The sequence below is a fragment of the Psammomys obesus genome, unplaced genomic scaffold, assembly GCF_907164565.1.
Source record: "Psammomys obesus unplaced genomic scaffold, mPsaObe1.curated_primary_1811, whole genome shotgun sequence".
NCBI classification, from domain to species: Eukaryota; Metazoa; Chordata; class Mammalia; order Rodentia; family Muridae; genus Psammomys; species Psammomys obesus.
Genome location: NW_026592636.1, coordinates 2126126 through 2142413, shown reverse-complemented (window position 1 = coordinate 2142413; position 16288 = coordinate 2126126). Strand labels below are relative to the sequence as shown.

At 52.2% G+C, this 16288-nt stretch overlaps 1 protein-coding gene across 4 annotated transcripts in view; it reads left to right on the top strand.

Moving 5' to 3' along the window:
• Nucleotides 1-16288, top strand: part of Ano1 (anoctamin 1) — a 92447-nt gene that overhangs the window by 73092 nt on the left and 3067 nt on the right. For all 4 annotated transcript variants that reach the window (XM_055614721.1, XM_055614720.1, XM_055614719.1 and 1 more), the window contains 4 exons: nucleotides 223-368; nucleotides 4394-4546; nucleotides 10388-10440; nucleotides 11977-12161. In XM_055614721.1, the coding sequence (XP_055470696.1) occupies nucleotides 223-368; nucleotides 4394-4546; nucleotides 10388-10440; nucleotides 11977-12161 (537 nt within the window). The remainder of the gene's footprint in view (nucleotides 1-222; nucleotides 369-4393; nucleotides 4547-10387; nucleotides 10441-11976; nucleotides 12162-16288) is intronic.

Below are 16288 nucleotides of genomic sequence, written 5' to 3'. Positions count from 1 at the left end.
CCTTTGATCCCAGGGCTAGGGAAGAAGAGGAAGGTGGACTTGGGTGAGTCTGAGGCCAGCCAGGGCTAACAGTAAGACCCTGACTCAAAGCAAAACAAAACAAGATGCCTCTTTTACTACACTAACCCGTGGTTCAGGCTCAGAGCAGGCAGGACAGTCTAACTCCGGTGTGGCGGGCGCAGCCTCCACCCCAGCCGCTTGCTGACACAGCGCCCCCTGCAGGAAGATGAAAAAGTTCATCCGCTACCTGAAGCTGCGCCGGCAGAGCCCCACTGACCGCGAGGAATCCGTGAAGCGGAAGCAGCGCTATGAGGTGGACTTCAACCTTGAACCCTTCGCTGGCCTCACGCCCGAGTACATGGAGATGAGTAAGTGGTATTCCAGGCAGGGTGGTGGGCACAGGTCACCGGGGATGCAGAGCGGACAAAGACGATGGGTCTGGGCACAGTGATTGAAGCCTGCCTGTGATCCCAGCTCTTGGAGGCTGAGGCAGGAGGCTCTTGGGTATGAAGACAGCATGGGCTACATAGTGAAACCCAGTCTCAAAACAGACGAAACGAAACAAAAGGAGAAACTGAATCTAGGGAGATGGCTCACTTGGTAAATTACTTTATAAGCACTAGGATTTAAGCTCAATCCCTGAACCCACATTAAAAAAAAAAAAAAAAAAAAAAAAAAAAGATGTGATGGTGAATGCTTGTAATCCCAGCATGAAGGAAGCAGACAGGAGGATCCTTGGAGCTCACTAGACAGCCAGCCTAGCCTACCCTACTTGTTGAGTACCAAGCCAGTGAGAGATCAGTGCCAATAAAAGAAAATAGACCTATCTGGGGAATGATACAGGAAATTGACCTTTGACCTTCACACACAGACACACACACACACACACACACACACACACACAGGAAACAGGCTACTAGGTAAGAAATAGGGAAAGGGCTGTGGGGCTGGCTTGTACATCACCTGACCCTCATTTCCCCTTCCCCTTTCAGCATCGTCAGGCAGTGGTAGGATGGGGAGTAGCTCAGCCTACTCTTGGCTCTAGGCTCTGCTCCTTCCTCGGGGCTGTAAACACTGTCCCTTCCAACCTTGTCTTCCAAAAGCCCAGGACTGGCAACCCATGGTCACCTGCCACACAGTGTGACACATAAGGTCAAGGAATAATTCCTTTCCCTCGCCAGCAAGACCAGTTCCATCGGAGGCCCCAGCATTTGGGATACCATAACCACACCCCTTGAGAGTTCTCCCTTGGGTCTGTGGCTCCTCTATTTTTCCTGAGCACCGAATACTTGACTCTGCCTGGGCTTGCTGTGACCCCAGAATAAAGCTAGTACTCATAGAGAGGCCTGGGCAGACCTCATCAACAGTAGGTGTGCCTGCATAGAAAGATGCCCAGAGCTGACCAAGGAGAGATGAGAAAGGCCAAGTGTGGCCTATGTAGCCCTGGGGCCTTCCAGGCTCCCTCCTGTCCATCCATCAGTCCCCTATGCTATGCCACATTGTTCTGTAAGCATGAAGCTCGGGCCTCTCAAGGGACCTTTGCCTTTACCTAACCTCGCTAGAATGCTGTCCCTCAGGTGCCTGCATGGATCCTCCCTATTCCTTCTCCCAGGACTCTGCTCTGAGTGTCCCCCAGTAAAGGTTTTCCCTGACTGCAGTGGCTGAAAATGTTAGTACCTCCCCAGGCATAGGACCCAGCTCCTTCTCTGGCCCCATTTCAGATCCCAGCAACACACTCAGTTGTTCTTCCCTCCCTTTCTGTCCATCTCACAGGAGGGTGAAAACCCTGTGGAGGGAAGACCTTTCCTTACCACTCCTGACTGCTGTCTGCAGCCCCTAGAATGGACCCAAGTATACAGCAGATGCTCAGTGCATGTTCACTGAACATATGAAGGAGTGAATGCAGTCAGGAAGACTCAAGCACAAGGGAACTTAGGCTGGCAAGGCCTCTGGACAGGACCATGGACAGGACTAAAAAAAAATGCAGCATCAAGCCTGCCCCAGGTCCTGGCAGGGGAGGGACCGCCCTGGATCCTGCATTTTCTACAGTACTGAAAAGCAAGGCAGGCCTGGTATGTGGCCTTAGCGCTCTTCAGCCTTGGCCTGGAGTTTAGTGATGAGCAGGTGACCTTTAGGCTGCAGCACATTGGCCAGGGGATTCTGCCCCCACAACACCTCCCTGCTACTCTCTGTGTCTTCTCATGTGGTTCTAAGCAGGTTACTCCCGACCACCCTCATGGCTGGCAGGAATCATCTCACCCCAAGATTCAGGAGAGCATGGGGGTAGGGACCAAACAGAATTCCAAGCTCCTTTCTTCCCCCTGCTCATTCCCAGGGTCATGGCCAGTAGAGTTGGGGCACTGGTCCCCTTGTCCCCAAAGTCAGGCCTCAGCCCTCTGAGGAGGCTCTGGGAGACCAGATGCCTCAGAGAAGCACCCTGTAGTTGACTGAGACATGGTCATTTCTCACAACTACTGAACTCTCACCTCAGACTCCCATGATCCTCCAGGGCTTAGTGATAAGGAGATCTCAGGGACAGAGGTCTGTTATGTGTCAAGTAGCCCACCCCGTCCCACCACTAGGGTGCATGCCTCACCTGGTTTTCTCATTAGCTGCCATCTTCTCTTCCAGGGAAATCTCAGGCTGGGCACAGGAACGCACAGATACGGATGGGAGGGCATCCCACACTAGCTTCAGGCCCAGAGACTCTCCTACTTCCCCTCCATTCTCTCTTTTTCATCCCCTTCATGCTGGATGAGGCAGTGCTACCACTCAGAAGTAGTAAAGCCAAGGCTGGAACTCTAGCTCCTTTGTAGAGTGTAGCATGTCCCTTGCTTAACACGCACAGAGCCCAGGGTTCAATCCCTGGCATAAACCAGGAATGGTAGTGAAGGCCTGTACTGTAATCCCAGACCTTGGGCTATGGAGGCAGGAGAATCAGGAGTTCAAGATCATATTTGGCTACATAGTAAAGTGGAGGCCAACCTAGGCAACGTGAGATCCCATGTCAACTTATTTTGAAGTGGGAAAGCCCCCTTACAGCACCCCGAGCCTGAGCCTGAGCCTCAAAAGCCATGGCCCATGCACACAACCACAGCAATGCATACAACCATGGCATGTGGCTGGTCCTGCTTCACCAAAACCCCCCATCACCTCAGGCCTCCGAAGAGGCCTTCCACCCCACTGCCCCACACTTCAGGGCCAATGAGAGGTCACCAAGACATCTGAGACAGTTCCCACAGCCTCCTCACTGTGGTAACAATGGCCATACTCAGCCATCTGAGCACAGGGTGACATTCTGCAGCTTCCTTGTTTACCCTCTGGCACGGAGTGCCCTTGGACCAGGTCCTGCCATACAGCTCCTGGACCAGCTTTCCGACTCACATCCCTCTGGTGACCTTTTCCTGACCTGTTGCAACTCAGGTTGACTGCAGCTTTTAGGGCTGAAGAAGCCCAGAACTGGTGAACAATAACACGAGGCCTGGAGACAGAAAACTGGGACAGTCATGAAGGACAGATGTCCTCCTACTGTCTTAGGCATGATTGAAGAGGAAAGGAGGGACTCTTGAGACACAGTAATGGGAGCAGGCCTTCCTGACCTAGGGAGATTTGGGGATACGGAGGGGCCAGGCCAGGCCATGATCTCACTTCGATCTGCCTGTGAGCAGAGATTTCCTAAGATCAGACGTGTGAGCCTCGAGCATGCATGGGACTCAGGAGTCACATCCTCGTGAAGATGACCAGAGCTCACTTACAGACAGGTACAAAAATCACCTCGGGCAGAGCCGGGGAGATGGACTAGGAGGTGATGTGTTTTCTACGCAAACATGAAGGCACGCGTTCAGTCCCCAGAACCCTTGGGAAAAGCCAAGGGTGGTGATGGGCTTGTAATCCTGGCATAGAAGAGGTAGAAACAGGAGGATCCCCGGGGCTCTCTGGGAAGTCAGTCTAACCTAATCTGAACCCCCAAGCCCCAGAGAGCGATTCTACTTAAAAAACAAACAGACAAGGTGGACGGCACCTGAGGACTGAGGTTCACGACTTCAGGTCTCCGTGTACGTGTGCACACCTGTGCAAACGTGAACGTGCACTCACATATAGGAAGTAAATAAATAATCCAGACATGATGGCACACTGCCATACTTGGGAAGCTGGGGCAGGAGGATTGTCACAAGTTTAAGGCCAGCCATGTTGAATTCCAGATACTATGACTTCTGTCTTCAGTTCCCTGGGCCTGGACATTGCTCTCTCCAGAGAGGTCCTCATGCACCGGCAGGCAGGTCCATGCAGGTGGGCTCCTTCGAGGCAGGGTACCAAGCAGGCCTGGTCTGAGTCATGCTGGATGCCGGGTGGTGGGCGGCTGCATTGCTGACAGTGCATGCTTTCCCTACAGTCATTCAGTTCGGCTTTGTCACCCTGTTTGTCGCATCCTTCCCTCTGGCTCCACTGTTTGCCCTGCTAAACAACATCATTGAGATCCGCCTGGATGCCAAAAAGTTTGTCACTGAGCTACGGAGGCCAGTAGCCATCAGAGCCAAAGACATTGGTAAGTGAACCGGGAGATAGGCTCAGAGCTCGCGGGCAGGGGGGCTGCCGCTCTTGAGAAGCTAGTGGGATACAGACCAGTGTTTCCCTACGAGGGCTTTCCCACCACCTTCCCAAGTGCAAGATCTTGGATGTGGTCCACTGGTTCCCCAGCCTCCAAGATGTGTCAGCAACCAATGACATGCGGGACTATTTGTCAGCTCTCCGTTTGTCTCAGCCATCCACTAAGTAGGTCTCTCAGGCATGCCCACCCTTTTGGTGTTGTGACATGACATTGTCATCCTCCGATTTCATGCTTCAGAAAAGCACGACTGGGTTATAAAAAAAAAAAAATCACACACAAACACACACGCAGGCATGCACACAGGCACACACACAAACCAAAAGTCATGTAAGTTTGTGCTGGTTCTCCAGGGGGCGTAGGACACAGATAAGGGGATGCTTTTCCTCCGTGCTTCTTCTCAACACCCCATCCTCCAACACTGGGGCAGCTCTAGAACTAAGAGGTAGACCGTTAGCTGCTCAGCGAGCACCCCCTGCCTCCTGTAGCCCTACCACACTCAGTGCTCACGGAAAGCAGCATAGCTGGGGCTGGACAGAGCGTGCAGCAGTTAAGGGTACTGGGCTACTCTTGCAGAGGACCTAACTTCATTCCTAGCCCTCGTGTTGGGCATCTCACAACTGAGTGTAACTCCAGCTCCAGGAGATCCAGTGCCTTCTTCTGGCCTGCAAGGGTACCTGCACACACACACACACACACACACATACACATAGTCTTGTCATTGAATGACTTGCCCATGAACTTCAAGGCCAGGATGAAACCCAGGATGAGGCTTTGAACCCTGAGTCTCTAGGCTGCGTGTTGTGCATGGTGAGCAGGGGGATGGGAGATGGGGTTCACAGCACTGCAGTAGTCTGCGGCATCAAAGGAAGAGCACCCATCCCCCTGGTAGTGAGTGTCCCATCATCAGAGGCAGTTAAGCAGAAACACTGCGTGTATCCGGGAACAGTAGAGGACATGGAAGATGGAGTTGACAGAGCTCCAGACGCGATGCACACATCAGCCAGAGCCTGTAAGGATGATGTCCTTTTTACTCTAAAGTGAGACCCACTTTTAATCCATCTCCTCTTGAGCAGTGAGAAGGGCAGCTCTGGGCTGACACTTGGAATAAACAAAGATTGAATCACACGAGGGAAGCCATTGGTCACCTACCCGTATAGATTATATTCCCAAGTGGGTTGGGTTCTGTGTCCCAGATGGGAGTTTGCAAGACTGTTAAGGGTGGCTGGCCTTTCTAAGACCTTTCTCAGCCCCCTAGACATCCAGGTTACCATGTGGGGGATCCTTGGGTTGTACCATCCACCCCTGTGAAAACCCTCCGATTGCACCCTCCACTTCATATTCCTTCCTGCTTCTGTTAGTGTGTCTGCCAGGCTGAGTGCTCTTTGGGCCGCCCCATTCTGGTAGCATGGCCATCCCCTGCCAGGGATGACCACACCCTCTAGTCTCTCAGCTACCTCTGAGAGAAGGTGAACTGGGTTTCTCTGTCACTTTGTGACCTTTTACACTGAGCTGGATGAAATTGCTATGGCCATAGTCAAGCACATGAGCTATGGAGACATCATCTGTTTGGTTCTATAACCTACCTCACATCTATGCTACCAGCAGGTAAGGACACATACCCTGCCCCCACCCCCAGCCTTGAGAGTAGCCTGGAAACAGGTGAGGAAGAGGTCAGAGCCAGGGCTCATATGTGAGGTCCCCATAATGTGCCTGGACACTGTGGCTTCTTGATGCCACCTACTGCCCAGGCAACTCAGACAATGGAAACAGACACCCAAGTGGGTCTCCCTGGGTTCTACCCACAGACTTAAAAGCATTCAAAGTCCCTAGACAAACTGACCCTCGTGGGCTCCAGTGTCCCCTATTCTGCCCTGTTGTGGTCATTGGGTAAGCCACACCCAGCTATGTCCAGACTGCTGACCTCAGAGCTACAAGAGCCCTTCAGGGGCACTTGGCTTGCCACAGCTTTAGGGGCACAACTCTTCTCAGTGGAAGGCCAAATCCAGGCACGTTCCCATTGCTCTGAGAAACGTAAAAGCCTTTCCACAGAGGGCTGATGTAGAACCACTGGCCACTGGCCACATCTGGGTTGTGTCTGAGCCACAGGATGGGCACCCCGCATCCTGCTCTGAGACAAGTCCAGAGATATGCCCAGTGCAAACTTCTCCTGGAACTCTCCACCCGCCTGGCCCTTGGAGGAAACTGAGAGGATGCCTGAGCAGAGTCCTACCTCCTAGAAAAGCAGGACTCTCCCCCTCCTAGATGAACAGGGGGTCAGCTTTGCAGACCCTCTACTGAATGCTGGAGGCCCAAAGGGAACTGGACTCTCTGAGGTAGTTTTTAGAAGCTCTTCAGTTCGCTGCCTCACAGCTGGAAAGGAAGGACAGTGTATGGCCACACTGTCCCCCTGGTGGGTTCTCACAAATGCCTGAGCAGAGTCCTCTTTTGTTATTCTACTGTTTGGTAATTCTGCTTCAGGACAGAGGCTTGCTGTCCTTACAGGGTGTCCTCTAGAACCCTAGAAATACCAGGTTTCCAGGTGAACAGGGTAGTGTGGGTAGCCTGCTAGCTTCTGCTGTCCTCCCCACCCCCACAGGGCTCCTGGTGTGTCCTCAGAGCCCTTGCTCTGGGCTCCTTGCTTTTTCCCAGGCCTCACGGATCAGCGGCTGCTTCCTGGTTCCTGCCTAGTTGGTTGGAGGCGTGACCTGCCTTTCACACGCTTGTTTGTGGCCTCCTGAGCTGTAACCTTTTGCTCAAAGGGGCTTTTGTCTTCCTCCTCTGATCCGTGCAGAGCCTCTGGGCCAGCTTTCCCAGGGGACAGGAGACCCAGTGGCGCCAGCGGCCTGCACCCCCACAGACCCCGGATAGTGGCAGCTGTGCTCCAGACAGCAGGAGCCTTTATCACATAGGCTCTTAGCTGGGATTCTCTGTCGGGGACCCCAGAATCCAGGTCTTTAGGCAGTAATGACTGCCTGAGCCACACTGCATGTAGCGGCTGGTCTCAGCACTGAGGTGAGTGGGTGCCATGTTCACGAGAAGCAGCATGCTTCCTTGTCAAGCTACTGGAAATGGAGTTTAGAGTCCAGTAGAGTTGTAGAGGAGGAGGAAGAGAAGAAGAAGGAGAAAAAGATTCTCGTGCGAAGGCACACGCCCGCAATCCCCGAACTCAGGTGGTAGAAGCAAGAGGATCAGAAGTTCAAGGTCATTCTGGGATCCTCATCTCAAAGTCAAGCCTGGGCTACGTGAGAACCTGTCTCCAAAAATAATAAAGTAAAAATAGACTTTGGCCAGTCATTCTGGCACATGGTTTTGATTCCAACAGGAAACAGAGGCAGGTGGACTCTGTGAGTTCCAGACCAGCTAAGGCTACACAGTGAGACCCTGTCTAAAACGATCAAAGAGGAGGGAAGGGGAAGAACTTTCCCCTCCCTTTCTGACTGGAGTTCTGAGATTGAAATACACTGCAGAATTATCAGTCTCCCAGCAATTCTATTCCTGGTGTGTGCCCTGGAAAACTGAAAACAAATGTTGAAATTAAAAAGTATCTATAGATCAGGCATAGCCATGCTTGCAAATCTAAGCACTCGGGAGGGTGAGGCAGGAGGATTGCTGCATGTCTGAGGTCAGCTTGGGCTACATAGTGAGTTCCAGGCCAGAAGTTGTGCTCCAGAGTATGACCCTATGAATAAGATGAAGTAAGTTGAGGCCACCCTGAACTATACCTTTGCTTGGCTAAGGGTTTGGCATAGGCAGAGTACCTGCCTGGCATGCACAAAGGTCCCCGCCAGCGTCTCATAACTCAGTCATGATGGCGCATACTACCATGTGCCAAGCGTAGTCCCAGCACCCAGGAGGTGGAAGCAGAAAGATCAGGAATTTAAAACTGTCCTTGGCTTATAGTGAATTTGAAGCTAGCCTGGGCCACATGAAACCCTATCTAAAAAAAAAAAAAAGAAAGAAAGAAAGAAAGAAAGAAAGAAAGAAAGAAAGAAAGAAAGAAAGAAAGAAAAGAAAAGAAAATAGGAAGAAAGGGAAGGAAGGAAGGAAGGAAGGAAGGATAAAGAAAAGAGCTAAAGGAGCAAGAAGCGTCTCATGGCTCCAAGAGGTGGCATATATAAGGGAACATGTGTGGTCAGCTGGCCTGCGGGAGCTGCCAGTGTCAGCCACAGCATCTCTATAAGAAGCCCGACTTACAGAACAGTGGGTTCTGTCTCCTGCTGTGGTTCAGGAGATGGAACTCTTGTCATCAAGCTTGAGCAAAAGGAGCTCTTACCTGCTGGACCATCTCACTGACCCAACAGTTTTCAGGGCTCTGCAGCTGGCAGACCTGCATCTTTGTATCCTCTGCTCTGGGTTTTTCTGAAAAGGCTTTGCACACTCCTGCAACGCTGTCGTCAAACATCTAACGGCTAAATGCCACAGGGCTCGGGAGCCATAGGGGTGCCTAAGCCACATCCTGTTCTGAGTCTACAGAAGAGCTCTCTGCTCCTGAAAACAAAAACAAACAAACAAACAAACAAACTAAAAACGACACAAGAGACTGTGCATGCAGTGCTCCCACTGGTGAAGTATGTTTGCAGTGACCTAACAGGGATGCTCTCCCTCCTAGCTTGCTGGCTCTCTCAGGCCTATGGGATTTTCAGTACGCAGGATCTACCTGTCTGCCTACCGCTTCTGCTACCATGACAAGAAGCACCGGGTGGATGTGCATGAACATCTCATCTCGGAGTAGGCTATCCCAGGGTCAGGGACGTGGGATGGCTCTTTCCTAGCCTTCCTACCTGATAGCTACATGTGGGTGCCTCGTTGCTATGATGGAGACTGTTTGAAGCTGGAATCATCTCTAGATGAGGCAGGAGGATATACCTGACACATGCACATTGCCATAGCCTTGGCTGCTGGGACACGCAGGGCTGAACACCTGCTGGCCTCATGGTCCATCGGTGTGAAGCTCAAAACTGTTCCTAGGTAGAAGTTCCTAGCATTAGGCCATACACCACACCTGAAACAAAGCACTTGCCATAGTTTCCCCAAGGGTGGATGGGCCATCACACAGACCTGGCCCAGGGATGCAAGCCAAATATGGACGGGACACACTCGTGGCCTAATGGAGTGTAGTTCAAGACAGGACCCCTGGGCACACAGCCAGCCTCATGGGTGAAGTTGGCACTGAGGCATACAGGGCATGAGACTCCCTGCAAGAATCACAACCTGGAGGCCCCAACCAGCACCTCACCTCCTTCCTGGGCTTTGTTCCTTCCTTTTTCAATGGTCGATGGCCAAGAAGCAGGGTCCCACCACACTTAGTATAGGCTCTCTCCCCATTTGGGATCATAGGAATGGAAGCCAGGGCTTATCCAAGCATGGTGATTGGCTGAACACTGCTGAGCATCACACCCAAGGCAAGATCCCAGCCTCACCAGTCAGGATGCCCTAGCCACAGACGCTTAAGCAGTGGGGTCAAGGCCAGGTCACTGGTTGAAGGAAAGGGCTCTTCCTGCACTGAGTACCTATAGACAGGTTCACAGGGAAGGTCTGGGACCACAAGGGACCAAGGCGTCTAAGGCTGGGTACTCACAGACAACCCATAAGGTGACATAGCAACACAGTATAGCCAAGGGCACTGACATTCCCTGGGTCCCTTCTGTGCCTTACCTAGTATTCGAGGGTGGTTCTCTAGCTGCCCCAGGGCCTGCAAGGTTGGGCCTACTCAGGCACTGCGTGGGCATCACAAACCATACACCTGACCACAGGAGCCCCTATCTGCTTCTCTCCTAGGCATCTGGTATAACATTCTCAGAGGAGTCGGGAAGCTGGCTGTCATCATCAATGTAAGTGATGGGAATAGGAATCCTGGCTGGGCAAGTGAGGCCACCAAGGCTGTGGGGATGTCTCTCTTTAGAAGCTTCCCTTGAAGACTAGGGCTGTGGCTCAGTAGGTAGCTTGCTTGTCTAGCATGCGCGAGGCCTGAATTTTATCCCCAGCATTGAATAAAGCAGGAGAGGTTTACTTACCTGTTCTTCCAGCACTTGGGGGTAACAGGAGACAGAAGTATCTGAAGTTCAAGGTCATATTCAGCCTCCTAGAGAGTTCAAGGCCAGACTAGGCTACATAAGAACCTCTCTCCAAACACACCAAAAAGCCTGTTTGGAACACAGCTGGAAAGGGAGAGACAAACCAGCACTCTTACCTCCCTCAAGCCCAGTGTCACACTCCTAGCTTCCTTCCCAGCCCATGACCATGTCTTCTCAGCCCATGGTATGGCCCCTACTAGCCTTTCCTAGCCTCAGGTCAGGAGTGCCGTAGCCCTTGGCCACTGTGGTCCCCACAGGCTCCATGTTGCTGCGGCAAAGCCCAAGGCTGGCTCAGAAGCATGAGAACCACAAGGGGACCTGCAGCATCCACAGCAGTGTCCCTATAACCTCCTGCCTCTCCATCCGCTGACTGATCCCCCATGCGCAGACCCTGTGCACATGGGAAACAGGAATGGCTCCCAGAACAGTAGCAGGCCCGGGGTGTCCAACACAGGGGCACCTGGACTCCAGTCCTCAATAGTCATAGGGGTGATATTCAAGCTGCTAGGAGCCTCCGAACTCTACACTGTCCTTCCCTCCTGCCAAGTCTTCCCTTCTCCAGTTAAGGCCTTAAGGCCCCTTGTTAAAGAGACTGAGAAGGGCTGAAATATAGCTGAAGATCTATGTCTCATCCTAAGGGAGCAACAGCAGAGTACAGAACAAGGGGGCCCCAGAGTACAGCATGTGTGAAACCAGGGCACACATAAGGCAGTTCATGAGGACACCAGCAACAATGTTAGAAGCTCCCAGAACATTCTAAGCCTTCTGTATTCTTGCCACATACCAAGCCATTACCCGGCAGACAGCTGGTGGGAGTGTGGCCTAGCCCGTGTTATAGCTAGCTAAGGCACAGAGAGGGCAGGTGACTTACCCAAGGCCATACAGCCATCCAAGGCCACTGAGCTTCAGACCCCGTCATGAAGTCACTGCAGAGACAGGTCTGTCATAAAGGTAGGCAAGAACTTTACAGTTTGCAAATTCTTTCTTTGAGCTCTTAAATTTCTTGAGCAAACCCAGGAGCTGAGTCTGTGCCCAAAGGGCATGGTCAACCTGTTGAACAAGAACAGAAAGATGGCACAGAGGGCTTGGGACCTTCAACCAGAGCCACACAGCCTGTGAAAGGCAGCCCACTGTCCCTGCTGTCCCTACTTAAGGACCACTACCACAGCCCTTCAGGCTCTTGCAAGCTGCAGATTAGGACAGGAGCATCCTGACCATTTGTTCACTCCTGTGGCTGCGCTGCCCCACCCTGCCCCTGCCTCACCCAGATCCACATTCACTGTTTCCCTGCAGGCCTTTGTGATCTCCTTCACGTCTGACTTCATCCCTCGCCTGGTATACCTCTACATGTACAGTCAGAACGGGACCATGCATGGCTTCGTCAACCACACGCTCTCCTCCTTCAACGTCAGTGACTTCCAGAATGGCACAGCACCCAATGACCCACTGGACCTGGGCTACGAGGTTCAGATCTGCAGGTACTGCCTTCTCATCTCCCTCTGAAGAGAGCCCCTTGCAGGGGCAGCTGGGAAAGGCTAAGGAGGAGCCAGGCTTCTTCCCGGGCAGGACTCCGGGAGTAGTTACAAGCAATTTTTAAAATGTCTGTAGGGGTAGCACATGCCTGTAACACCACACCCGAAGCCGGAAGCAGGGGGATTGCTGTGAGTTTGAGTGAGGCCAACCAGGACTTGAGACCATGTCTCAAACGTAGTATACTGGGAGGTGGAAACAAAAGATCAGAAGTTCAAGGTCATCCTCAGCTACATATTGAGATTGAGGCCAGCCTGTGCTACATCAGGTCTTGTCTCCAAAAACCAACATGGGCTGGAGAGATAGCTTAGCAGTCAATGGCCCTTGTTGTTCTCAAAGAGGACCTGTGTTTGATTCCCAGAACCTACAAGGTCGTTCATAACCATCTATATCTCCAGCAACAGCGGATCTGAGGCCCTCTTCCGGCCTCCATGGGCACTAAGCATGCGTGTGGTGCACAAACATTCTTATATGCAGGCAAAACATTCATACACATAAAATAAGTAAAAATCGTTTTTGTTTTTGCTTTTACTTCCTTTGAGACAAAGTCTCACTGCATAGCCCTGGCTGGCCTGGAACTCACTATGTAGGTCTGGTGTCTCCAGACTCACAGAGATCCTCTTGTCTTTAGGTCCCAAGTCTAAGTCCGGACTGCAGGACTTAAAGCAGGACTGCTGGGGTTAAAGGTACATGCTGCCCAGCTGTGGTAGACTGGCAGGGAGGGGCAGAGAGCTTTCACTGTCCCTGGAGCTTCTGTCTTGCCTATGATCTCTTCCCTAGAAGCCAACATGATACCTTAGCTCATGCTCTTGCATGAATGTGGGTTTTCCTTGAAGACTCCCATGTGGGAAGCTTCTTTGCAGGGTGGCAGAGGAGAGGTACCTTTAAGAGGTAGAGCCTGGAGCCAGATGGTGGTGGTGGTGGTGGTGGTGGTGGTGGTGGTGGCACGAAAGGCAGGCAGATCTCTGTGAGTTCAAGGCTAGCCTGGTCTACCAAGTGAGTCCCAGGACAGCCAGGCCACATAGAGAAAGCCTGTCGCAAAAAACATATATACATACATACATACATACATACATACATACATACATACATACATACAAACAAACAAAAAAAGCAGGGCCTGACACTGTTATATCCATACTGAGAAGATAGAAGTAAGAGGATCAGGAATTCAAGCCTACATATTGAGTTTGAGGCACCTAGGCTAATGAGACCCTACCTCAAATAAATAAATTTATATAGTTATTATAAATGCATTATATATTATATTTGTTATATATGATATATTTATGTATGAATAAGTTACAAGTAATACTTATTTATTCAAGTGGCTTCAGGCTACGACAAGGAAAAAGAGAGCGGGAAAGAAAAGGAACACCACTTCTATGTGGTTTGGTGCTGGGGGACGGAGCTGCAGCTGTCATGGAACCCTGCTCAGAGGCAAAAATAAAGAAATAAGGGCAGAGGTGGAGGCTAGGAGGGCAGGTTTTGAGAGGAGACAGCCCAGCATGACCTCCATGTCTGAAAGCTCTGTCTCTGCACATAGCCCTGGACAGAAATCCTCCCAGCCCAGCAAACCCTTCCAAGTTGAAAACACAAGTCACCTCAGAAGCATGTAGCTTTCCCTGGCCTCCCCTGCCCAGCATGGCTGCAGAGTACCCTCCGTTTGCCCCAGGGTCTCCAGGTACCCAGTCCGGAGAGAGGGACTCAGCCCCCACCTCTTGCTAGCCAGGGAAAGGACCAAGTTCAAAGCAGATTTCTTGTGAGTGTTGGTAGTTTCTGCTCCCTGTGGAGTCAAAATCTCGTCCATGGAGCTGTGGGTCGGTTGGGCCCCGATGTGAGCACACCAGCAGTGGTGTTGGTCACTCCTGGGGAAAGCAATGATGCTCCCTGAAGAGGGGACTCCTGCACTGGGGAGCAAAGAGGAGAAGAGGGGGAAGATGACCTGACACTGTGGTGTCAAGGTACGCAGCTCAGGGAGACACCTCAAAATCCAGCCTCGCATCGGGCAGCCAGACTGCAGGACACCCCAGTATCACTGAAAGCACCCTCACCTCGGGCACCATTGGGCACTCGGTGAAATCAGAAGTGGCTCGTTTTTCTGCACACTCCCGGCAGAGTGGCGATGGTGCCGAGGGTGAGGCGCACTTGGTGGCAGGGAGGACACAGCTAGAGGACGCCACGCCAAGCCAGGGAAGCAGATTTCCAAAAACACAAGGCCAAAGCCCCACCTATGCTCCTGCTGCTTCGGCCCCATGAAAACAGAGGCCCTCGACCCCAGCTCCAGTTGCATCCAGACTTCTCACCATCTGGACCACAGTCCTGTAGCTCAGCCACTCCTCACATATACCACAGCCACCTCCCAAAGCTGGAGCCCAGGCCAGCACAGAGTGTGGCAGAGGCAGGAGCTAGGACCCGGGATTCCTACAGGCCTCTGTTGATTTCTGTGCTAAAGCAGGCATGGCCCAGGCCAGCCCCACCCACACTGGGAAGCCACATTCTCTTCTCCCCAAGGGGGCTAGAGAAAGGCCACTGATTAATAAAGCTAAGCAAGGGAAGAAAACAAATTTGGAGGTCAGTATGGCTGGTGGGAGACGGCAAGTGAAGAGAGTCATTGAGTGGGCTTTCAGGGATGCATCGGAGTTTTCCAGAGGACCCAAGGCTTTGAAGGAAAAGGAGGAACAGTCATTTGTGAGCTCCGGGAGCACAGGCCACTTGTTCCCATCAGAGTGATTGTACAATTTCTGTTCAGCACCTGCCACCATCCCCAGCTGGTCCTATCTGGGGAGCTGGTAGTTCCGTGGAAAACAGGCCCTAGAGACTCCTGTCTAACTCCCTCCATGAACAAAAGGCCCCATCTGCTGTGTTCTCACTCATGTGTCCTTTGGGATGCGGCCAGGCACTCAGTAGCCACTGACAGATGCTTATGACCTAAACAAGTGAGGGAATGCTCAGACTGAGGCCTAGAGAGGCCAAGCAAGTACTTGGGGACACACAGCGAGTTGACAATAAGCGTGAGCCGAGCATCAGAGTTGTGCTTCTAGGGCCAGGTGCCTCCTCCTGGTATCACTTCCCTGGGCTTCGAAGCCATTAGTGACCAGCCCGGAACACACCAGCTGCTGTAGAGACCCTGTCCCTGCCTCTGGGAACTGTATTATATTAGCTATGTATCTCACCGCTGTGACAAAAATCAACGGAAGGTCTGTCCTGGCTCACAGTTTGAGGGGGCAAGCCCATCATGAGGGAAGTCAAGGCAGCAGGAGCCTGAGGCTGCTGGTTGGCCACATTGTGTCACAGCCAGGAAGCAGAGAGAGAGACTGCTGGGAATGAGCTTGCTTTTTCCTCTGTATTCAGCCCAGGACCCCAGCCCCTGGGAGGACCCCACCCACATTCGAGGTGGGTTTTCCCACCTGGTTAACCTTCTGGAGACACCCTCGGACCTGCCCAGGGGTCCATGGTGATTCTACTACGGTGGTTTATTGTTTGTTTGTTTGTTTGTTTGTTTGTTTGTTTGGGGGAGTGCATGTACCATGGTGCACCTGTGTAAGGCAGAGGGCAATTTTCAAGACTCAGTTCTCTCTCTGGGAACCAAAAGCAGGTAGTCAGGCTTGGTGCCATCACCCTCACGGGCTAGTCATCTCGCCAGCCCCCCATGGTAGTTCTGCATCTAGTCAAGTAGACAGTCAAGATCAGTCATGAGCGGTTAAGAGCACCAGCTGCTCTTCTGGGGACCCACATTCAGATCCCATAACCCACATCTGACCCCTCACAACCACTCACGTTACCAACCCCAGGAGGACCTGCTGCTCCCTGACACTGATGCACATTCATAGACGCACAGACACACGTAGCTAACATTCAAAAGAAGAAGAAAACTAGCCATCCTCTGTTACCTTCACACCAAATGCATCCCTTTAAATCAGGACATCCCACCCCTGTCCTAAAGGTTTGAACACACTGCAGCGAGTCTGCCCCAAAAGGTCCCCAGGGCCGCAGCACTTCCAACATTCTCCAAAGTCCCTGGGGCCTGTCTTATGCCAAGCCCCCAGGCCCTGACCACCCCATCCAATGTGGA